The sequence below is a fragment of the Neodiprion pinetum genome, chromosome 7 (genome assembly GCF_021155775.2).
Source record: "Neodiprion pinetum isolate iyNeoPine1 chromosome 7, iyNeoPine1.2, whole genome shotgun sequence".
In the NCBI taxonomy this organism is placed as follows: Eukaryota; Metazoa; Arthropoda; class Insecta; order Hymenoptera; family Diprionidae; genus Neodiprion; species Neodiprion pinetum.
Window position 1 is genome coordinate 5783103 of NC_060238.1, and position 23498 is coordinate 5806600.

The following is a 23498-nucleotide window of genomic DNA, read 5'->3' on the forward strand; positions in this document are numbered from 1 at the left end:
GTGTTTAACTTGTACAGTTTAATAATTTTGTTTAATTTTATTAAAGCATCATGCGCCGTTTATGCAATGTACAGATTATTAGTGGTGTGCATAAGCATGGTACAAATTATACATATAATCAACGCATAATGTGTGAAACGATCGTGCGTAAACGTAGTAACTCTCTAGTAGTAAGCGCTTTTCACTGGTTGCACACGGAGCGCAACGACCACGGTTGTATAATCGTCGCAACAACTGCGCTTTCTCTAGTTTTTAACCAATAGCAGAAGAAAAATTCTAGAAAAATCGCACTCAGTGTGCATAGGATGTAAGATCTGACCGGAATGACCATATCCATGCTTATTGCTTATGATTATTCCATACTAGTGCTAACTAATCCAACTCTAAAAAGACCCGAATCCTGCAACGGTAATCGAAGTTTAAACTAAGTTCAGCCTATCTCCAAACCTTACAGAAGAAATTGAACGCCGTTCAAACTGTATCGGAGAAAATGGGCGTAAGTGTCAGCATTTTGTAATCAGAAGATTCACATAACTGTTGGAAATATCACAAGATGGAATAAAACTAACAAACATCCCCCTTTCTTCGTGACTCTACTATTTATTTAATACTGATTATACTGAGGTTTATATTTCAGTTGTCTGCAAAAGACTGCATTTTTTTATCCATTTCTGCATCGCTGTTACAAAAATATCTTTGAAAAAGATAACATAAGTACGAATAATGAATAAAATTTGGATGTTATGGCATTTGAGCCGTTTGATAGGACAGTTAAGATCTTTGGAGTTTCTTTTAAGGTAGTCCAAAATTTCATTCGCTCCTCAAAGAAAGAATGCTGAACTTTGAGCGAAACTTCAGATCCGTTTCCTATTTGAAGATAGTTTCTCTCTGCAGCCGAAAATGGTTTCCATATTGTGCCATTTGAAGCCAAAGTCGTCGGTGTTCTAAAAAATCAATTCTTTAACACACTTTGCCAATTAAATTAGTGAAATAATAACAATTTACTGATTAGTAACGGTTTACCCATTGGTTGCAAAGGAGGTCCACAACTGAACCATGATGTCCACCATTTCCAAATCTCTTCTGGTCGTGGTTTTGTTTAAATTTAGTCTGGCAAACTGCGGTTCAGGTGCAAAGATGTAAAAGGTTTCGTCACCGTGAGCTACACCCAATTCTTTCGTTGTATTATGATGAAGGTAAGTGTTGGAGAAAGTGCCTCGATAGTTGAAAGTGTAGAAGTACTGTGGATTCTTTGCCATAGAATTTTGCTGTAGAAGTGCGTCGTAGGCCGGATATCGAAACATACCGTCGCCAATGGCGTGCGTAATGTTAGCGAGTAGCTGTGGATGGGTCAAATTATCGTAAAGGATCCAAAATAGTTTATTGTATATCTATATTATATAGATATCTCGGGGAGCCGTCGTATCAGGAATCCAGGATTTAACACTTCATCCCTATGCATATACCCTTATTTCTGTACAGATTTTTCCCTTCATCCTATATACTGTACTTATATTACTTTCTTATCCAAAATAACAAAAATAACGAGTACCCTAATATACGTGGGGTATTAGGCTTCATGTTTCTAATAATGATCGTGTTGAGGGCTTATACGAAGGATGCTTCAAATTCCTGGGGCATATCCAATACCGAATATAAGACAGTAATGGACTTTTGATCAATGTTCATTTGCAAATACGACCATTTCGCTATTAGCTGGTTTATTGAAATCATCCGATGGTACCACGTTGATTTGTAAAGTTTCCAAAATCATATGAGAAAGTGAAGTATTCCTCTTGACTCAGGAATAACAGCCTATAATTCCAGGTTAATTTCTTTCACTTATTATCAGAGTGAGCATTTGTTTCTGGATTTTTTGAAATTACTTACAACACTTGTATTGGTGGTCAGATCGTTGTTTAAGTAATACGACTTTATGCCGTTAACGTAAGCACTTCCTTTGTCCGGTTGGTATGTCAAGCTCATCATGCGGGGCAAGGCAAAGTCATAGTTCTCGAGAAAATCTTGAAACATTTCTTCACTGTCGAAGAAATCTGTACGTGAACCCAATCAGGAAGAATATGATTTTGAACCAAGAAATTATAGAACGTAAGCCTAGGTTTCAAATTTAACTTTCAAATCAAGAAAAACGAAACGATGGGTCGATGGATTACATGGCGAACAAAATTTGGAAGAGTGCTGATGTCAGTTCTGTGTAACTCGGGTTACACAGGTCACCAAAACAAATCCTGATTATACATTGAAAACAATAATGTTCCGGTATTGGTCCATCGTTTTCAGCGTTCTATTTTGAATTTTAGAATCACTACAACAATAAGAATCTTACGATTTTGATATCCCGTCTGCCAAATTGAATTTGACATCATCTTATTTTCAAAATCTTTAAGCGGACTTTTTTTTTAGTTGGCAGTGTTAAAAGATATGATTTTCACCTCCCGTGTACATGGTTCCTTCATCTCGGGTGACACCGGAAATCCAAGGCAGGTCACGGATCTTTCCAGCAGCAAAAAGATTCGTGGGACTGTCGGTTAGTACTGCGCCTTCGATGTCCGGCTCATCGGTAGGGCCCCAAATGAGGCTTGGATATGTGCGCCACTCAAAAAACTGCGGTTGCGTGGCAAGAATATCAACAAAGTCAATTGTTCGCAGGCAGTCGATTAGAGAATCCGACGTGTTGTTGAAACATCCGACGTACTCGCCAAGTTGAAAAGCGCGGCTCGCGCAAGCAGCTCTGGGTGTATGAGCCCATGTTGCGAGCGCTGATCCACTCTGCGTTATATATTTATGAAAAAGCCCTGAGTGAACACACAGATTGATGATGTTAGGTAACAGTTATTATAACTATGCGTTAGATTCAATTGATATCAGGTTATTTCGTTGAAATGTTACGTGGGCGATTTAGCACGAGGTAAAATGCGTCTGCGTTTATGCACCTTAGGGTACATTTCAAAGAAATCGGCCTGCATTTCAGTAATTGAGAGTACATTTTATCGATCAATATTTGTCACATTGTTCACGATGGCTCAACCCCTCACTCTCTTGAATCATTGACCGTGAGACAAACGTCAATCGGTAAAGTGTTTCCTGAATTGCATAACTGCAGGTGGATTTACCCTGTAATTAATTGTCCATGTATTATTTCCACAAAATAAGCCAGTATGCATATAGTTATGCTTTGTTACGTCTATTCGGAAGCATGAATTTAAGTTAGGTATGACCCAAAGCTTGGAAGCAAAATGCCTCGCATTAACTCTGAAACATCGTGGACTAAAATGAATTCCATTATAACAGATAGTATCTAATTCTATTTTGCATGTAATATTGTTGAATTCTCATTCATGGTAATGATAAGCTTTGTTGTTTTACCAATTGTTGCATCTGACAGCGTCAAAAGATGCACGCACGCGCCGCCTGAACTCGCTCCAACAAATGTGACTCGATCAGGATCGCCGCCAAAGTACTTTATGTTTTTTTGAACCCACTTTAGTGCCAAGACCTGATCCTTGAGCCCCCAATTTCCTGAGGCCACCTCGTCACCGGTACTCAAAAATCCAAGTGGACCAACACGGTAACTTGGAAGAACCAGTACTATGTCTGCATCAAGTAAGTAATCTGGGCCGTATCTATCAGATCTAGCATTTCCAGCCCTAAAACCTCCTCCGTAAATATACACGATCACCGGAAGTAATGCCGAGTTCGTGCTCTCCGGAAACTGCATTGTGCACAGAGAATTCAGGAGGGAATACAAATAGTGTGTGCTTGTAAATATATTGTATCACAACTGATTCTGATTGCAATCTTACGTTACATTATACGTGCAGTATACAATAGTATATTGTGTGACAATTAAGGGACGAAAGTTGGCGATTGCGACGAGCGTGAAGTTTGCAATTACGCGACTTACGATCGCCAACTGTGAGCCCGAATCATGCACGATAGTTTTTGTAACAAGTGGACGAAAAGTGATTGGGCTTTGCTTGATAATTTTGCGGGACGCCAGTCGTCAATTTCTTCTCCCTAAGGACGAAAGTGAATCAATTCTGGACTGCGCATGCGCGAACTTATCTTTACAATACTGAGACGACATTGGCTACTTTCGTCCAGCTAAACTGGTACGCAAAGCCTCACTTTCCTGCTACCCTACCAATTGCCTGTAACACTGACAATAAATTATTGGAGGCAATTCAGCCGCAAGCATGCAATTAATGAATTGGAAAATGAATTTCACGTGTAGAATGGTAGAAATTTTGAAGATTGAAATAACCATAAAATTCTAACTATAATTTCGTCACGGATGATATGATATAATTATAGTGCTCAATAATTTGCGAAACTTGAATTAGTTCAAAAAATACTTTACAAAGTCTTAATGAAAGCGGATAAAGTATCTGAATTACCTGCGGTGTGTAAATATTGAGCCACAAGCAGTCTTCATTGCCCAAGACAATATCCTCTGAGGTTTGAGGGCACATACTTAAGTCTACGTTAGCCTTGCGAGATCCATTCCAGCCATCCGCAGCTACGGGATTTGCAAATCTATCGTGCAAAGTTTTCGAAAACATTATGATCGGTTAGTGCAAATTGTTACAGAAAAGAATAGCGAAGATAAAAGATGAAAGAGAGAAACGAACGATTCATGCATCGGTTCCATCGCGCAAAATTCTCTGTCTTGTATGGATATTGTACCTGAGATTCCCAATTGGTGGTTGTGCATAAGGAATTCCCAAGAAAGCAGAAATATTCCGATTGTGATTGGTTGTTCGAATTGTTCCTTGTAGGGTTCCTTGAGGAATCGTTACCACCGGAGCGGCGATATCCTTGGTCTGGGCGTAATTTATCGAACAAATACTGATCATGAGTAAAAATAGTAAAAGTACACATTTCACCGAGGAGTGGAAGACCATCGTGACTACGCGTCGGCGTATGTGACCAGTGTAAACTAACAACTGGTGAAATCGCAAAGTCTTGTTTTTGTAGGGATAAACAAGTGTTACGTATACGAGTGAATTTGCAAAAATACCAGATTAGCTTATTTTCGCTATATAAGTCTTCAGGTTCAAATGGGTTCTGCTTTCCGTATCTTCAGTGCCGCTTCATTATCTTATTTTACGGTATTTTTTCTTGACTTAAGTTGAAATCACGCAGGCAGGTGAGTTAATTAGTTTATGATGGTCAGATAATATCCATATAATATGTTCAAGCGTGTACTATACAAGCTCAAGATTAATATCATGGCCAATTATTTATGCAGTTTACGCGCATCCCGTAGGATATCCATTAAAATCACATTAAAATCACATTAAAATCCAAGGATCACAGATGGTTATTATTTTCAATATCAAACTAGAAACATTGACCGTGGTATTCTTGTCGTTGAACCACTAATCTCTACTTTGCACTGGAGAGTGCATAGATCGGAATCTTTGTGAGCATTTGAACACCATATGCTTGTGGATTAATGCCGCATAAAAATGGTTGGAATGGAACCACGAAACTCTCTAATCATATGTGTATTCATTAGCAAAAAATATGTGTAAGATCTACATAAAGTTACGACTTCTTGCCGTTACTAGCCTCGCATCAGAGGATGTGATTGGAACGAAACTCCGTCATCACATGACCCGCCAAATTATTTGGAATTGTCAATGAATAGTTCAACTTTATGTTAACAATAAGATTTACAAAACAACAAGATGACTGATTCATTGGGTACCGAAATAATATAGCGAAAACAAATTATATTTTTATACCGATAACTAGTCAATGATTCAATATAGTTCTGCAATATTATTACTTGAATATGGCTCATCCTTATACGATGCTACGCTTTACATACAATGCGAAAATATATCGGTATAAGCCAAGGCATTAGTATGCGTTTTATTTTAGTCACGTCAGCAACTTATTTCACCCCCTTCTTTCCGAAGCTCGTTAAACTTGGATTACCTTCTTACGTGGCAGCTTTGGAAGACGAATATGATCGATTTTAAGAAACCAATTTCAACGTTTACATAAGTTACGCTCAACTCAGATACAATTATCAAATGCATTTGATATCGGCATTGGACGATAAAATACATTGAAATTTTCTGTACGTCAAATTCTTAATCCTTCAATTTAATTATAAATCACTCCTAAATGCATATATAGAATGTACAATTAATATCTCAATCAATTTATACAATTATCCAAATCATTTACCTTGATTTCTTTACATACCATCAGTGCGTTGAACCATCGTTTTTATCTCTTATGTTTTCAGCTTTAAGTCCATCTCTGCAGACACCAGGTTACTTGCTACAACCTGTAGCTCTGTCCCTGGACCGAATAATTGCCTGTGTAAAACAAATCATGTTCCAAGAAAAGTAGTTATCGAGTTTACAATGTTTCTTAATCTGTCAATGGTATTTATATCTGCCAATTAAGACTGCGGTTACTCCATCATACGTTTATCGTAAAATGTTTATTACAGGCTTAAGCGGTGGTCGGATTGTACTAAGAATAATTATCTACGTACGGATAACGCGGAATCGCACATATTACCATGTAGTAAAAATAATTCGAAATCAGCAGTACTTAATCGTATGTCAATGATTGATTTTTTTACCTATTCTTGGCCCGCGTTTTTTGTCTTACCTATTAATACAAATTGATTCAACAAATTGTATTCAACTATGCGGCAATTCAACGATTTTTCAAATACACCCTGTAATCGATCCCCAGGAAGCAGGGACTTGAAAAGCATCACGTAGATTCGCTGAACATTCTAATCTAATGAAGTTGTAAATTACAGTGGCAACCGCCAATAGCAGCGTAGACATCCCGCGATTGCTGGGAAATAGAACGCAGTTGCACATTCATGTTTTGAGAATTGTTGACTTTTGGGAAAACCTGTTGACTAACTACTGTTCTTCGGTTGTCAACAATGGCCTCGACCGAGCATAAAGACTTGGCTGCATTCATAAAGAGTGTTCATAGCAATTTGCGAAAAGAATCGCAAATTTATGGCCCCGAAACAGCGTGGAGAAGACATGTGGCTGAAAGTGACACGTTGCAGGTTAGGATGGTCAAGTTTCAACCCACCAATTATTACTGTTATCATACGAAAAACAATGAGAAATTTGATTGCAGAAATATGCCGAGGCAATGCAAAAGCTAGCAACAAAACACTGGGCTGAAAACGTAGCGGATCCAAAGAAAAATACGAAGTGTAGAATAGACTGGGTGAAGTCACAATGTTGGGAATATTTTTTTAGGGGTGGTATAGAATTGTTTTGGGACAGAGAGGTGAATATTAATCGGAAAATAACGAACGATCAAAGCCACAGTGGAATATCAACATATCAAGAGTGGTCAGATTCTGAAAACAGCACGAGTGGTCTTTCAGATGGGTTAATTTGTTCAAATTCAGAATTAACACCAGTGGATGATAAAGATACTCCAGATCTGAAGAAAAGTCTCAACAAACATTGCTCTATGAAGCCAAGTACAAAATTTGAGAAAAGTACTGAAAACAATTTGCAAATAAGCAACAATGAACACGATTCAAGCATCGTACAAGCTTCGCACAGGGAAGATTGCAAAGTAAAGCTGCTCGATGTGGGAAGTTGTTACAACCCCTTTGGCGGTGTAAATTTTTTTGATGTGACTGCTATTGATCTGGCTCCATCTTGCGATGGAGTATTGCAATGTGACTTTTTGAGCATGCAAATAGGACAGGAAGATGTATTTTCTGCAAACAAGCAACAAGTTGAACAATTGACTGTGGGATCTTTTGATACAGTTGTGTTCTGCTTGTTGCTAGAATATTTGCCATCTCCTGAGCAGAGATACGCTTGTTGCAAGAAGGCTTACAATTTATTGAAAAGTGGCGGCTTATTGTTGATCATTACTCCAGATTCAAAGCATGTTGGTGCTAATGCGAGATTCATGAAATCCTGGCGCTATGTTTTGTCTAATCTTGGATTTATGCGGACAAAGTATGAAAAATTGCCCCATGCTCACTGCCTGGCTTTCAGAAAGTGCTTTTATAAAAGAGTCGCTACTAGATGGGCAAGTTTGCAAAAGTTTTCCAAAGATGACGAACTCTTTCATTCGGATACTAACATTTTTATACCACAGGATTTTACCACATGGACTAGGGAAGATACAGTTGAGTGTGTTTCAGGTGATAAAAAAGCTGATGTCAATTTTTATAATGAATTGCCATATACATGATATTAACGTAGTAATAAAGATGAATGTACTGGCAGTATTGTATTCTTATTTCTTACTAGCTCGACGCACTGTGATATTTTGAAAGAAAGTTTCATGCCACCGCTCATTAGCCAAAAGGCGGATTTTAGATTGAAATTACTGAAAGCATTAATTTTGTTGAAATTCATAATCGAATAACAATTTTAATAATTGCTGAAATAGGATTATATTGGACGCAATATCACTGATATTTGGAATATCTAGTTCCGGGACATATACCATGGAATATTGGGAAGTTTTTTTTCTATTACAATCAATTGATTCCCCTATAAAATCTTCAAAAAGTTCCGGAAGTAAGAGAAACAAAAATAGACTAAAAAATGAATTAAAATTTCAGCCGAAATAAAGATTTTCCAACAAAATTCAGCAATTGATCAAAATGTGCAAAGCGCGTGTAGAAAATTATAAATTTTCATTGAATTTACTAAACAGCAAAGACAGACTGATCGAAGTGATCGAAATCGCGTATTTGTTCTATTCTATCACTGCGTGGCGTGACAAGAAAAATAATCATCGACAAGTATTTTCTCTAGTTTATTGGCAATTCTATTGGGTGGAAACTAGGGAAATCGCAGTCCGTGACGCGACTCAGCAGAATTTCCCTAGTTTTGGATCGATGAACAGCAATCTTGAATGCGTTTAGACTTTCGATGCTACCAATCAAAAGCGCTGTAAAGTAGATCGCATTCGCTTATTGATTCCCGAGACCACTGAAAATAACGTAATCGAAAAATTAAGTGAGATCTGCGAGGGCATGTCTCAATTTTGGAATTTTATATAATCCTTAGATAACGGTTCTTTTCAACCAAACGCATCTAAAATTTTTAATTGTATCAAAATATTTTTACGTAAACATCATTTGAACAAATAACTCGCCGTTAAATTACCGGTAGTCGTTATAGTTTTAATTTGACTGCAGTAGGCGGATGACTACTTCCGTAATTCTCTTCTTCCGCTTCTTTACAGTTGACTGTAAGCGGTGAGTAAGGTTGCGGAAATCTCAGGATATTATTGATAATTCTAGAGAACGTATTTCCCATTTTTATAATCACTTGAGGATTTTTCTTCATCTGTGAATCACGGCAATTGAACAGTAACGTTATTGTTTCCGTTTGGTTGATTAGGATAACTATTTCTGAGCACGTGTGCCGTGCGAGTGACAACACGCCATTCCTTATTCTCCATCATATTGAAGTTAGTAACGTTATAGCAACAATTCATGCTGAGTAAATATCGTTATTTCGCGATTCTGAAATTGTCTGAAATTCAGTAAACGGTAATGAAACAAAATACATTCATCTTTCGACATCTCAGTTCTTTCAAAATCAATGTCAAGTTGAGAAATAGTGATTTTTCCCCCAATGTTTCGTTACGATAACGTTACTAACTTCAACCTCGTTATTCTTTAGGTGTAAAACGTTCCCTAGAATTACTCCAACGTTGAGAAACAGTTCGTAAATCAATGATTTAACCTATTTTACAACGAATTACGATTTTCAGGCCGTCAAGATGTCGTCCCATCTAAACTGGATGATCATTCGCAACAACAATGCGTTTCTGTTGAAGAAGCGCAACATTAGCAAGCCCTTCTCTACGGTAAGTCGAGCTTACCAGTTTGCGTATACAGCAAGAGAATAATAAACAATTCCACAAAATTTTTATTGAACTCAATTGGATAGTATGCAATTTTGATGAGTTAAAATCATTAGATCTTATGATTCAAAATTGTAAGGTTATATTCTGCAACATTACTTTTCGGAAGCCTTTAAGTCTCAAGGAATCATACGCAATGGCCCATATTATCTATGCAATCAATTTTATTTACGAAATTATGCTGTGTCTATTTGCAACATGGAGTGAACTAAGTACACTGATGATTTTTAAAAAAATGATTGACATTTGAGCACAAGGGCAAGGTGCACACTTTGAAAAAATGTATAAAAACAATAAATAATTGACGACTTTTTAGTTACTACATCAACAATAAACCAAAATCAAGTTAGTTCGGCTTTCCCCTAAGATTTTCAACATTTATATGGGTATATTGAATAATGGATCATAAGTTAAATGCATGCAAAAAGTGAACTTGTAGTTCATATCGGACGATATGCGTAATGCTTTTAGAAACTGCCTACAAATTGTGACAAGAAATTTTTGCGCAGGTAATGTTGATGTGGAAAGTTACAAAAATAAACCATCGAATAGCAATGATGTGTATCAACTCATCCCTATCCCCCCTTTATTGTGATTTCAATAGTTCGAGAATATCTATTGGTTATAATCATATAAAGTGTAATAAGCTAGATTGTATTATATCAATTTTTATATATCATGCATCAGTAGTCAGTAATCCTACCCACGTGGTCGAGTTGAATTTTATTGTAACGAACGTTATTGGAATGATGTTTTGTGATACATGAATGATTGATAGTTGATTCACTGTGTGATTCGTTTAGAAAACTTGCAATTTCGAAAGTCAAATTATGCCACGATGAAAATAACTAGATATTTGGTGAATGAATATGTATGCATGTAATATATACAACAGTTGAGATGCTTCAATTATTATAGGAGCCAAACAACCTGACAAACCTGAGCAGTTACCGCTACTCGGGTTTGGTTCATCGCAAGAGCGTTGGCATTGTTGATACCCCAGACAAAAAGGGTTTTACTGTCGTGTATAAAAAGGCAAAGTCAGTGAACAAGCCTGCCAAAGCAACCGTTAGACGGACAATGAAGGCTGGTGCACGTCGTTCACTGCACAAACTCCGCACTCTTCTTACTGCTAACAAATACAGAGTGGACCTGAATAAGGTAAAATTTCATCATTACATTTTCTCTAAAACGCTTAAGAGTAGGAATTCGTCTTCTGGTATGATCGGCTATTTTATAGAAAGGAGAGTGAAGTGCCACGAGAGTCAGACTATAACTTCATATTGAATTTTATAGGTTGCTCTGCGTCGTGCTTCTGCTGTGCTGCGCTCACAAAAGCCATTACCTGCAAAGAAGATCCGTGCTCCTAAAAAAGCCGATTAAACTGTACAAGTCAATAAAAAAATTTAAATAATATTTCCATTCATATTTTTGTTGTTCAACATTTTCTCATTTGATTTTTTCATATCCTTATTACCTGTAAAGGAAAATCTGGGTAAGTCTATGATGTTACACAACTGATATACAATTGAAATATTTAAAAAGCAACTTTTATGTTTATCTAGATGATCATAATTATCTGGACTTGTCAGGAAATGTCACCAGTCCGTTGTCCAAAGGTTGGTAACATTTCAACTTTGCACTTTGTTTTATTGCTGCTTTTACGACAAGGCAATTCCCCTTAATGAAAGTCTTTATTGGTTTTTGGTAATTATGTGATGACAAATTTTATCAAGATCTGTGAATGCCGTGATTTTTTGTATTTGCTATCTGATTTCTACATTTCTAGACATCAATGCATGATATGCAACCTGTTTAAGTCTAGTTATTTTTTAATTGCAGGCTTTGCAGAGCAAACCTTTTCACATGGGTGTTACCTAAGTTGGCTGGATTACTGACTCGGGAAGAACATGAATGAAAGTAAGTTGCTATGATTGAAATAGTAAATAGTTTCTGGATTAGAGAGACTTTGCAGGAGCCATGATTTACATGATGACACTCAATATCACCAAGATCTATGAATGCCGTGATTTTTTCTATTTGCTATCTGATTTCTACCGTTTCTAGACGCCTATGAAATTGTATCGTGCAACTTGTTTAAGTCCAGTTTTTCAATTGCAGGCTCTACGGACCAAACTTTTTCGTATGTGTGTTGCCTAAGTTTGTTGGATTACTGACTTGGGAAGAACATCACAAATGAAAGTAAGTTGCTATGATTGAAATAGTAAATAGTTTCCGGATTAGAGACTTTACAGTAACCACAATTTACATGATGACACTCTATATCACCAAGATCTATGAATGCCGTGATTTTTTCTATTTGCTATCTGATTTCTACCATTTCTAGACATTGATGAAATTGTATTGTGCAACTTGTTTAAGTCTCATTGTTTCTGAATTGCAGGCTTTGCGGGCCAAACTTTTTCATATGGGTGTTGCCTAAGTTTGTTGGATTACTGACTCAGGAAGAACATCATGAATGAAAGTAAGTAACTATGATGGAAATAGAAAATAGTTTTTGGATTGGAAAGAATTTAATATTTCTTGTCTTCAATTTTCACGCAATACCGCAACCACAATTTACATGATGACACTCTATATCACCAAGATCTATGAATGCCGTGATTTTTACTATTTGCTATCTGATTTTTGAAATTATTAAGTACCCGTGACACTAACATGCAACCTGTGTAAAACCTGTTATTTTTTTAATTGCAGGCTGTACAAGATGCACAGTTTCATATCAACATTCGTCATTAGTTAATTTCGTTGGATCACTGGCTAAGCAGAAGGAACATCATTTAATATGAGTAAGTTCCTACGATTGAAATTCAAATTAGTCTTTTTGTTTGAGGGAAATATAATTTCCTTATTGTTGCGACGTCAAAGCCATCAGAATTTAATATGATGATACACTTTACCACCAAAATCTATGAATGCCGTGATTTTTACTATTTGCTATCTGATATCATTACAGTAATAATGCAATCAAGTCTGAAAATTCGATTATTCTTGAACCCGCTCTTTATTTTTTTTTTTTGCAGAACTGTGATTTCAACATTTTATGAAACACTGCTGTCGGATCGGTATTTGAACCACGAGTAAAGACAGTGAGTTATTGTTAGTAGTGAAATTTATAAGTAGCTGAAACTTCAAGAATGTAAACCTTGCAGCTGTTAACCTCTAGACGGCCGGCAACACCACTATAGTTTTGTAAAGTTTCTGTTAAAGAAACTGGTCTGTTTCGAAGTTCTGAAACACGTTTTTTAAATTTTGTACTTTGAACAAAGTCGCGACGAAATGAAGAGTGTCATTAGAGATTTTGCTATAATTTTGGAAATAAAATTTAGGAACCTTCATTTTTATCATATGTTTTACTTGTCACCGTGTAATAGTGGTTCAGTTTCCGACCGTTGTAGATAGTAGAAATGTAGTTAATTAGTATTAAACTATTTCTCCGAGCGACACGCGCAACCACCAGCACGCCTGGATGCTATGATTTTTTTTTATTTGTTACCTAGTTCAAAAATAGAATTTATTGAATGTAGGTGACGTTTATGTGTGTGATATATCAAGCACACTTTGTGTTTCATTTTACAGGCTGCATCAAATTTAGCCTTGGATGGATTTGGCCAATTTTAAAAGTTTTGATTAATGTAGAATTGAACATGCATGATCATTTTTTTTTTGCTCATCTTCCTTTTCGAAATAAAACAGTTACGCAAAAGAATGATCTACCTGGTTTTATTATTTTCCCTGTTGAAGTCAGTCTCAACAATCAACGACTTTCATGTTATTTTATATTTGCATTTTCGCTTGAAAATTTGAAAGCTTGAGTGTTGAAGCTATTATTGCTACGCAAGCAATCATGCTAGATCCTGAACGGTTAATGTTAGTGATTCCTATCCCGCAATAATTCACATGAATGAAACGTAAGTTGTGGATCTTAGAAATTTGTGTGGACTTCTATTGCAAATTATTTATATTTTATTTCGGTTACAAACGTGTATAGTTAATTAATTTTTATTATTCCTAAATCTCGTAACACGTAAATTCAGTAGATAGTGTATGAAAATATTTATTCATATGTAATTTTTCATAATAAAATGATATATAGATCGCCTTGATCATCTAACATTATTATAGTAACAATTTGATGTAAAAAATAAATGCTTTGGTGCATCATTGGTTCATTGATTATTTATAAAATGATCGTAATGCGTTGAATACAAGTCTATATATTTGGCAGTGAATCTCAGATGATTGTAAAAATTCGTACGTAATTAATACTCGTACTTCAGAGAAAAACGTATGTATCTATTCGTATAAATCAATTAACCTGTGTTCTTGTTTGAACAAAATTCTTCAGCACAATACAGTATCTGAATAAAGTGAATTTAACAATATAAACTTGAACGGAAACATTCAACATCGAACGAATAGAATCGCCAGTAAAATAATTGAAATGCGTAATATAACAATAACATTTTAACAAGTATATAATATTGTAAAATTCAATCTCTTTAATCACAGACATAAGTCAGATTTTGGAAGGCTGAACTCCATGACATTTCTTCATGTGAGAGCGATAAGACACTAAGTGTTTGTAAGACTTCCAACAATCGCTGCAGTTGTATTTTGTTTTAACCGAATGATTAATTTGAACGTGTCTCTGGAGACTCGATTTACGTCTGTATAGTTTTGGGCAACTGTGACATGGATACGGTCTCCAATTGTCATGCGTTAATATGTGTGCATATAAGTAGGATTTAATTCGAAATTGTTTCTTACAAATGTCGCACTCATACGGTTTCCGGGCATCGTGAATTGCGCAATGGCGACGCAAATCACTGGCACATATAAAAGACTTGTCACAAATTTTGCAGGTAAAATTTTTAACCTCTAGTAATTTGTTACCTTGAATATTTCGATGGTTTGTTCCTTTCGTTGATGTGTCATTGTGTTTATTCAACATGTGTCGTTTTAGGCTTGACGTTGTAGAGAACCCTTCATTACACAATTTGCAGGTATGAGGTTTACTACCGGAATGACTTGCCTTTTTATGCCTTCCCACATGCGACGTTTGCGTAAATCTTTTGCCGCAAATGCTGCATGGATATGGTCTTTTTATGTTTGATTTAGAAGATGAAGGCTTAAGCTTCTCGTCATGTTCCTTAAGGATTTCAATATGTAAAAATTCAATGTGGACTGCTAAACTTGATTTTTTTTTAAACCGTTCACCACAAATGTCACACACGTAAGTTTTTTTTGGTTCTTTGGTATCCACCCTTCCCCCATTTGAAGATTTGGCTGATTCTTTATCTATTGTAGATTTTTTCTCATCTTCTTTATGATTCTTTGATGTTAACTGTGTGTTCTCAGTAAGTTTAGTCTGTCTAATCAACCAATTGTCAAGGCTATCCAGACTATGTGTTTTAATATGCTGCCTCAGGGTTGATTTCCTTTTGTATGTTCTGTGGCATTCGTCATAAGAGTATGTTTTCGATTCATGCGATCGTAAATGTTTTTGTAAACATTGTTTCAATTTGAATTTCTTTCCACATGTATCACATTCGTGATAATTGGACTTATTGTGAGTTTGGATGTGTTGAGTCAACAGTGACATGTATTGAAATGGTCTGTCGCAGATTTTGCAAGTGAGATTTTCTCTGTTTCGTTCGTTACACTTTGGCGATTTGTTCATCTTACCTTCATAAAGTTCGGATCGAACGAGGGCTGGTGATTTTGCACGTTTCGTTGGCACTTTTGGAGCATTTTTAAGATTCTCGTTATCATGTGCGTGCCGAACATCCACAAAATCCCACGGTAATGCGTATCGATCATATTTGGGCGATTGCTTGAGTGTTTTTTCATTCAAAGTTTCAAGTTCTACAGATTCTGTCTTCAAATGTAGATTCAGCTGAAATGCCCACCAATTTGTTAATACATTTCGAATATCAAAATTAGGATGCATCTTCAAATCAATTCATATTCAATATCTCTTTTAGCAATTAGTAATGGCTTTCAGTAAAATTTCACCATACTTTTTAAAATTACAGTTGTATCATACTTCTTAATCAGAATATTACATCAGAGGTATGAAGATTTTTTTTTTCGTCTCATCATAAGGAGTTTAAGTGAAACTACTCATATCTCGATGCTTAATGTTTTTCTCATGAAATATCAAAGGTCAAACAAATAATCGAAAAAAATGCCTACTCTAATATCTTACTATTATAGCTAACAGGATTGAGCAAAAACTATTTTTTGCATGATTATGCGCGAGCTTGAAGTTAGTAACGAAACATTTAAAAAAAAAAGCATTACTTGGCAATTTTAGAATGGTTTTAAAAGAGCTGGGTTTTCAAAATATTAGCAAGTAATACTTCATTACGGATTAATAAATTTCGGACAGTCCAAAAATTGTGAGAAAACATTGTTTTTTAAATATATGTCGTTACAGTAATGGTACTAATTAATCCCATATTATTATAGCGTCAATAACTCTGAATTGTTTTTTGCAAATATAGATGAATGTGCCCGTTACGTTAGATTTGTGAAAAATACGTAATACATACAAGAATTCTAATCGCTTTTGCTTACTCAGACGAACTGACATTAAAAAGCAGTTCATAATTGACTCGTAAGTCAGTATTATAATTAAGCTACAGCATGCAAATTATATAGTTTTTTTTTAACCTCTCTATATCTCTGATTGTCAGTTACTTTCCATCGGCTTTAAAGAAATTGACTCCTAAAAAATGCTCACTTCAGATATATACTATAAAAAGTTATTAACGTTGTTTCAACTAATACCAAAAAGACCGGAAAGATTTTTAAGCCACTGCGACTGAATGTTGAAAATAAGGCATTTCATATTTATGTGTTATACTCACTTCTTTGCTTGTTTTTGAATGAAGTTCGGCCGAAGATGTCGAATTACAGGTTTGAGAATCTACATTTTTCAATACTTCTTGATTATGTGAATGTTCAAGGGGGATAGCTGGAATGGAAAACTTGAGATTGGGAGAATGAGCAGTGTTCTGCAGATTTTGGCTGCTGTCTTGCACATTTGGAAATTCTTCTTTACATTCAATTTTTATACCGCACGACATGTAATCAAACGTCAAGTAGGATTCAAAACTTTCATAGGTCTCGGTTTTAATTTCGTAGCAGTTATCGATCTCTGGTTCTTTTTTAATAAATTTGCAGAGTTCCATTGCGCTTTATTTGTTTTCTTCAATCCTCTAGTTTTAGACTTCAAATCATTCCTCAAACATGGCGTAAACCTGATATAAACATATGGAAAAAAAAAGAGGAAATAGGTGAATGAATTTCAATGTGTAATTATAATTTATCGACAATAGGCAACAAATTTTTAAGTACAGCCTTATCGAGTTTCCTACTTAATACTAGGGTACATTTTTATATGTAATAGATGTAATAATTATCTAATAATTTCTTTATATAGGTTGAAACTGAAAATTGTAAATACGATTGGAGTAAACGATTAAAAAAAAAAAATTATATAAAATGACAGGAGTGTAAACTTAATATTGATTGCTGTTAGTGTAATATGTAGTTTCAATGTGACGTTTGATAACTGTTGTTACATTATTTGATTTGATTGTGTTTGGCATTTATTTTCACGAAAATGGAGTAATAAAAATCCTAAAATAATATAACATAACTTGTCTATACCTGAAAAGTTGTGAGCTTGCGTTAAACATGCGTATGCAACCTGTGGATCGTGTATAGGTTGCCAGTGATCGGGAAGTCAAACGGTCGAACATAACCTATAAGTTTTGTTTACCTATCTGAGATTCTGAATTCGGTGCTCGGGCAGGGTCGGCTTGGCTCGGCTCTTATTGCGTAACACATCACCGATGACGGAAAAAGGTTTACTGTGTATAAGAGGTGCTTCCTGATTGGTTCAACTAAGTTTGTCAACTTTTTACCGGGAATATTATCGACTGAATGAGGTTAAACAGTTTCCTCCGACCTTTTCAACGATTTCGTAATTTATTTTAACATATTTCAATGAGCTTTTGCTATACGAACCTAACTATTTTTCAGAATTATATCCCGATGATAATTGTGTCTGAAGGAAAAAAGTTGTTTCGCTGCAGAGTCAGTTTGAAAAATTATGGGACTTCGGACCTTTGGCCTGTAAATAATTTAAATTTTGAACAATAGTAGCGCTGCAGTAGCGCCAACCTGACTGCATTGGTTTGGTGGTACTTTTCGTTTTTACTTTGTTTTGCAATCAGGGGTGTTCGTGAATCCACTCAAAATTTGGTGGGATTCACCCGAGTTTAATGGGTAAAGCCGGAAAACTTGTTGCTGTATACATAGAAGTATAAATTGAACATGTGTTAACAGTTTTTGTTTATTGGTAGTCAATGTCAAATTCGATGACGCGAAACTAGGTATTAAGGTAAGTGTAATAGTTATTGCTCCTGTCCTAATTATTGATTTGTTATGGTTATATCTATTTCATCCTTAGTTCTAAAATTACCAAAATCATTTTGTACTATCTAACTATCTACCAATTGGTTTAAGTCGTTGGAAAATTCAGAATTTGCGTTGTCAATTTATAATTTGTAATTTAAACGTGGCAATAACTGGTACATTCGTTCGTAGTACGTTCGATGAAAACTTTACATTACGTTGAACGTATCCGAGTTAGCAACAAATTACCCGGTTTTGTAACTATCTCTGACGCTACTTTCATAGCGAGAGAGTTCACTACCTATTGGCCGTTTATAGTACTGATATACTGATGTTTACGATGAATATATTCTCTGCTTATGGCATTCGATCGATGTAAATTTTTTATTGGCCAGATTCACGTACTTATTTTATTTAAAATACCTAATTGTTTCTGTCAACGAACATACGACTTAGAGGAATAACACATAAACTTCAAATGAAATGATATTTAGTTGACTCAATCCCGGTAACACGTCGAAAGGTTCACTCGAATCAATACTTTACTCGATCGTGACTAGAAAGGGCTTTGCTGAGTCAAGGAATTCGCTTTGACTAAATCATTTTGACGAACTAACTAAATCGAAATTGTTGAACTGAAGTCATCGTATTTGGAACAAATAAGGGATACTAGATTAAGTGAATGGACTCCAGCGAAATCTATTTTTTGGTTCAAGTATTCCTTTTCCTCTGTGTGCGTTGATATTATAGACATATTTTTATTGCATATTAAAATGCAGCGAATCTGCAGGGCGTTTGATTTTTTATTTATTTCCATCCATATTAAAAAATTAACACTACACGGTGAGGCGCACACTCAAACATTTGTGTAAGTCGACCCATTGCCAGACATTAATATTCATCCAGCAAATTTACGTTACGAAAAATTTCGTACGTCAGATTCGCTCGATGATTCATGCTCGATTCCTCAGAATTTTTCTCAAAGCATCCATATCACAATACCTGACGGACGTCATACTTTCTGCTAAAGTTGGAGATCATATTTCACTACTTTAGCTGAGTTGTGGCGTGTAGTTTGGTTTACATTTTACTAAATGGTCTATTTTACTGCATTATAAATTGCGTTTGAAAGGTACCTAGAGAGGAAAGAAAATAAAATTGTTGACCTGTACCAAACATGACGATAAAATGTGAAAGACATTTTTTTCTTTAATTCAAATAAATTATAGGGTTTCACTTGTTCATTCGATGAGTTATTTCATTCACCTTTTTTGCGAATCTGATGATGTGATTTATTTGAATCGAGTAGAAAATTCTTTCGCCGATGCACATTTGGTATAAAGTCAACGACTCCTTTCTCTTTTTGATATATCCTTAGCAGAATTGCCTTCAGTAGCAATAATTTGAGCAAACCCAGTGGGAAGTATTTCTAAGGACTCAATACAAAATCTTCCCTGACAGCAATTTTTTGCCACCTGACAACAGACTTGCCTCAGAATGCTACTAGGTATGCGTAGTGATAGAAATTATGGCCTTTTTAGTACTTATTGCAACGAAAATAAGAGTGTTAAGATTTAAACCGCAACACGTTTCGCATGATTACAAGCCTGAAGAAAGTGAAGGAGGTCGAAAAAGTGGGAGTCCACTGTGGTCACGTGTATCTGGCGATCAGGTGTCTTGGGAGAGCGGTGTTGAATGCTTTTGGACGTGATTCCCAGAGTTCTGCTGCATTGAGAGAATATTAGTTTTGACACGTCTTGAATAAAATGATATGAAAATCTGGTAATATACAACTGTCTGAACAAAACTTTACGGATAATTAAGTTTTCATTTATTTTATTTTCAACGATTTCCAACTGTATTTTGGAAAAGTGCGAAATTTTAAATGGAACCAGACTATGTTTTTTCACGAAGAAGATGGTACTAACAGTTAGAAAAAATTCGAATTCGAATCGAGACAATATTGGAATATTTTTACTCCGCAAGAAATGTTTACTATAAAATATGTAAAGCAATTGAATGTACTCATATTTTTTCATCGAATTGATTTCATTAACTGCGAAAACATTATGTAGTCATCCTTGTAATGAAACCTTTTCACGTCGAGCGGAAAAAATTCTCATCGTATAAGGTACTCGTCGTTGTTATATACCCTTGACACGAAACGGAAGACGTGTAAATTTCCGCGGACATTATCCAGCGTCGGAAAAATTTAGTCTTATAGAAGGGATAAGTCTCGACCTGCAGCCTTAAAAATATTGAATTTATGAAAATATTGAGGAGAACGTGTAGGTGAAACAACTTTTGAAAATAGGTCACTAAATAATATTATGTTGCAGTGTTTTGTCCTTCTTGTATAATGAATGCGATAGTTCCCTGATTGAATTCATTGATTGGTTATTTTTGTCGAATTCATTTATCACGTTTCCAGGAAACTTTTCTGCCAGAGTTTTGCAATTGAATTATTTTACTGCTCGTTCTCAGGCATTTGAATACGACAAACGGTGTAGCTTATTTCCTGCAATATCGCAACGTATGACCGCAAGAAGAAGTTTACAACAAAACGTACTCGTATATGATCGTTGCAGCGTGTGTGTGTAGATAGAAGTACGTCAGGCCATCCGGTTTGAATTCAGGTTATTACATAAACCGACGAAACATAAATAAACTAAAAAAAGACAAATGTTCCGTGGGCAATAGTTTGGCTCCGTTTTTTCTGCAGATCATCGTCCGGTGATTGGCTCCACCAGACAACAAATATTCCTCAAGTTGTAATAATTATAACTTTTATTAACTCCAGAGAGGGTCAACCTGTTTATGGAAAGACTTTTACATTGAATTTTTTTTTTACACTTTGATACATCCCGGTGTTTGCAGATCAAGTTGTTATATCGTATGAAAAATAGTTGATGTATAATATTCGATTAAAACCGGCACGATTTCACTAATGGATATATTATTGTTAGCATCGAATATGGCCAGGTAATATTGGCACAAAAACTGTAATCATTGGTTTTAGACAAATAAAATTTATACTGAATTTTAGCAGATTACGTACGAACCATGAAGTCGTTAGGAATTCACTCTGTGTGTGTTTAAGTCTCATATACATGTGATCAAAGATTCTTTTAAACTTTACAGTGAAAAATGATCAGCAAACTTATAACTTATTTCGTTGGCTTTAATCCATTGAATTCTATATAGCATGTGAAAAAGGGACCGGCCATAAGTGAGGTCACTTTTGATCTTAATTTTTTTAGTCAAGAGTGCCTACCAGTAGAAAAATTAATTTGCAATTAATTGAAACAAGTTAAAATCAACGTTTTAAAAGTGAAACTGAAATTGAATGAGTCGAGTTTTAATATTATAATTTATCTCAATAATATCGTAAAAAATAAAAATCACGACAGGAAGAAAGTTCGTTTACAAACAACTTTCGAAAGATTAGAGTACAAAGTTTGGTTTTCTTTTTTTTTTTTTTTGTTTTTTTGTTTTTTTGTTTTTTAATGCGCTAACGTAGTAAAGTTTGTTTTAATTTCGATAACTTCGCAGGGCTAATTTTGGTTTGCGGATGGATTTTTTTATACGTTATTTGAAATGATTGTTTAATAATCTTACAGTACCATGTTTCAAATTCTGTATATAAAATGTTATTGGTATCAACCGATGTTTCAATTTTACTAACAAACATTAAAAGAAATAATAATTGATGAAAATCGTATTGCTATATATTAATTATGAATAAATCCGAGCTTTTTCGAATTTGAAATTCGTAGAAATAGAGGAAATTTTTTTACTTAATTATAATACATTCGATTCGACGGACTCGAGTCACAACTTTTTTAACTTTGGTCAGATAATTTTTTGTTTGCTTAGAGATTTTGCGTTCAATCAACTCGACGCTCGGTTATTAAATACCTTGTCAATTGGGAAAGTCCGTGATAAAATTGACCAAATCATTTGCGAATTCGAAATGCATATGCAATGTTTAATTCGCATTACTGCTTAAGCATCCAATAACCCATTCGGGATTTTTTGGCAATTAAATCGTTGGAAGACGATGAATAACATTGGAGAAAAGTTTGATCAGTATTATTGCAGACATCGTAAGTAAATATTCGGATGAGAAACGTTTCTGGTACAAAGTTTGTTTTGGAATTAGATAATAAGTACGTGTACACAAAACCAGTTGCATAAGCGAAAGAAAATATCGATAGTGTGGTCACTTTATCTTCAAACATACGACACCTTATTACTTACGTTTACGATGTGAAATGTGACGGGTTTTGAACATTAGCCACTCGGTTGTAATAATTAATTTATATTGTTTTCTATTTATCTGTAATCCCGTAGGTGTGCGATGAGTAAGGGAATTACCCATAGAATATAAGAAGCATGGATTGACGTAAACGTTCTTTGGTCAGATAATCGTCGGGTTGAATTTTCAAAACTTATTACGCAATGTTCCAGCGCTCGATCGTTTAGTGCAGTGACGTTTAACTCACGTTTTTGCTCGGACGCAAACTGGAATTCACCAAAGAAATCTAAATGCTAATAGATATATTACGCAGGCGCATATGGCCCGAAGCTAGGATTAATTTAAGGATAAGTCTCTAAGGATCTTCTTCTGTATTTTGAGTACGCATTTTTTTTTTTTAAATTCAAAATAAAAAAAAAAAAAATATTCAGTCAATTGATATGCGTGTCATAAGTTCAAGTAAATGAATAAATCGTTATTTTTTAAGGATAGGCTTAGTCGCTATTTCTAGTATTCGGTTTATTTCAAGGTCTAGGTTGAAGTAGACTAGCTATAGATGCTTGATCTATCAAACGTTGGTCTTGACGAATCGGCAATATATCATATACCGAAAGCATTTATCACTCTTCTGCAACGTTTTTGCGAAGTATGCAATAACCATGATTTATCACGAAACATCAGCGCAGTTAATTTTTATTCATGAAGAAGATCTTCTCGAGTTGTGAATATCATCGTGACCTGTTACAATCGATTTACAAGTCGTTTGTCGCTTGTATGAAATAAAAAATCGACAATCTTTCAATTTGTTATTCGAGAAGAATTTTGCAGGGATTATCTTGTTGAAAGAAATAAAAGTCGG

General features: G+C 35.2%; 4 protein-coding genes across 6 annotated transcripts; 2 read left to right on the forward strand and 2 right to left on the reverse strand.

Moving 5' to 3' along the window:
* Positions 1 to 51: 51 nt before the first annotated feature.
* On the reverse strand, positions 52 to 6313 carry LOC124223428 (carboxylic ester hydrolase-like). Of its 2 annotated transcripts, XM_069137738.1 has the most exons (8): positions 6223 to 6313; positions 4708 to 4844; positions 4419 to 4557; positions 3388 to 3733; positions 2454 to 2816; positions 1891 to 2054; positions 1024 to 1340; positions 52 to 944 (listed from the first exon to the last, which is right to left on the reverse strand). In XM_069137738.1, exons 1-8 carry the CDS (start codon positions 6241 to 6243, stop codon positions 683 to 685), a joined length of 1749 nt encoding a protein of 582 aa, XP_068993839.1. In that variant the 5' UTR covers positions 6244 to 6313; the 3' UTR covers positions 52 to 682. The 2 variants fall into 2 exon arrangements, with proteins under 2 accessions (XP_068993839.1, XP_046491349.1); XM_046635393.2 differs by lacking the exon at positions 6223 to 6313 and having other exon boundaries at positions 4708 to 5003.
* Positions 6314 to 6702: 389 nt separating this feature from the next.
* Positions 6703 to 8265, forward strand: Samtor (S-adenosylmethionine sensor upstream of TORC1). The gene is made up of 2 exons (XM_046635411.2): positions 6703 to 7078; positions 7153 to 8265. Exons 1-2 carry the CDS (start codon positions 6947 to 6949, stop codon positions 8236 to 8238), a joined length of 1218 nt encoding a protein of 405 aa, XP_046491367.1. The 5' UTR covers positions 6703 to 6946; the 3' UTR covers positions 8239 to 8265.
* Positions 8266 to 9138: 873 nt separating this feature from the next.
* Positions 9139 to 11346, forward strand: RpL28 (ribosomal protein L28). The gene is made up of 4 exons (XM_046635427.2): positions 9139 to 9256; positions 9778 to 9873; positions 10849 to 11091; positions 11227 to 11346. Exons 2-4 carry the CDS (start codon positions 9787 to 9789, stop codon positions 11311 to 11313), a joined length of 417 nt encoding a protein of 138 aa, XP_046491383.1. The 5' UTR covers positions 9139 to 9256; positions 9778 to 9786; the 3' UTR covers positions 11314 to 11346.
* A 2561-nt stretch (positions 11347 to 13907) lies between these two features.
* Positions 13908 to 22972, reverse strand: LOC124223429 (zinc finger protein 25-like). 2 transcript variants are annotated; one of them, XM_069137886.1, is made up of 4 exons: positions 22300 to 22972; positions 17992 to 20106; positions 16827 to 17219; positions 13908 to 15850 (listed from the first exon to the last, which is right to left on the reverse strand). In XM_069137886.1, the coding sequence occupies exons 3-4, from the start codon at positions 17148 to 17150 to the stop codon at positions 14471 to 14473; spliced, it is 1704 nt and encodes a 567-aa protein (XP_068993987.1). In that variant the 5' UTR covers positions 17151 to 17219; positions 17992 to 20106; positions 22300 to 22972; the 3' UTR covers positions 13908 to 14470. The 2 variants fall into 2 exon arrangements, with proteins under 2 accessions (XP_068993987.1, XP_046491351.1); XM_046635395.2 differs by lacking the exons at positions 17992 to 20106; positions 22300 to 22972 and adding an exon at positions 17632 to 17983.
* Positions 22973 to 23498: the final 526 nt, after the last annotated feature.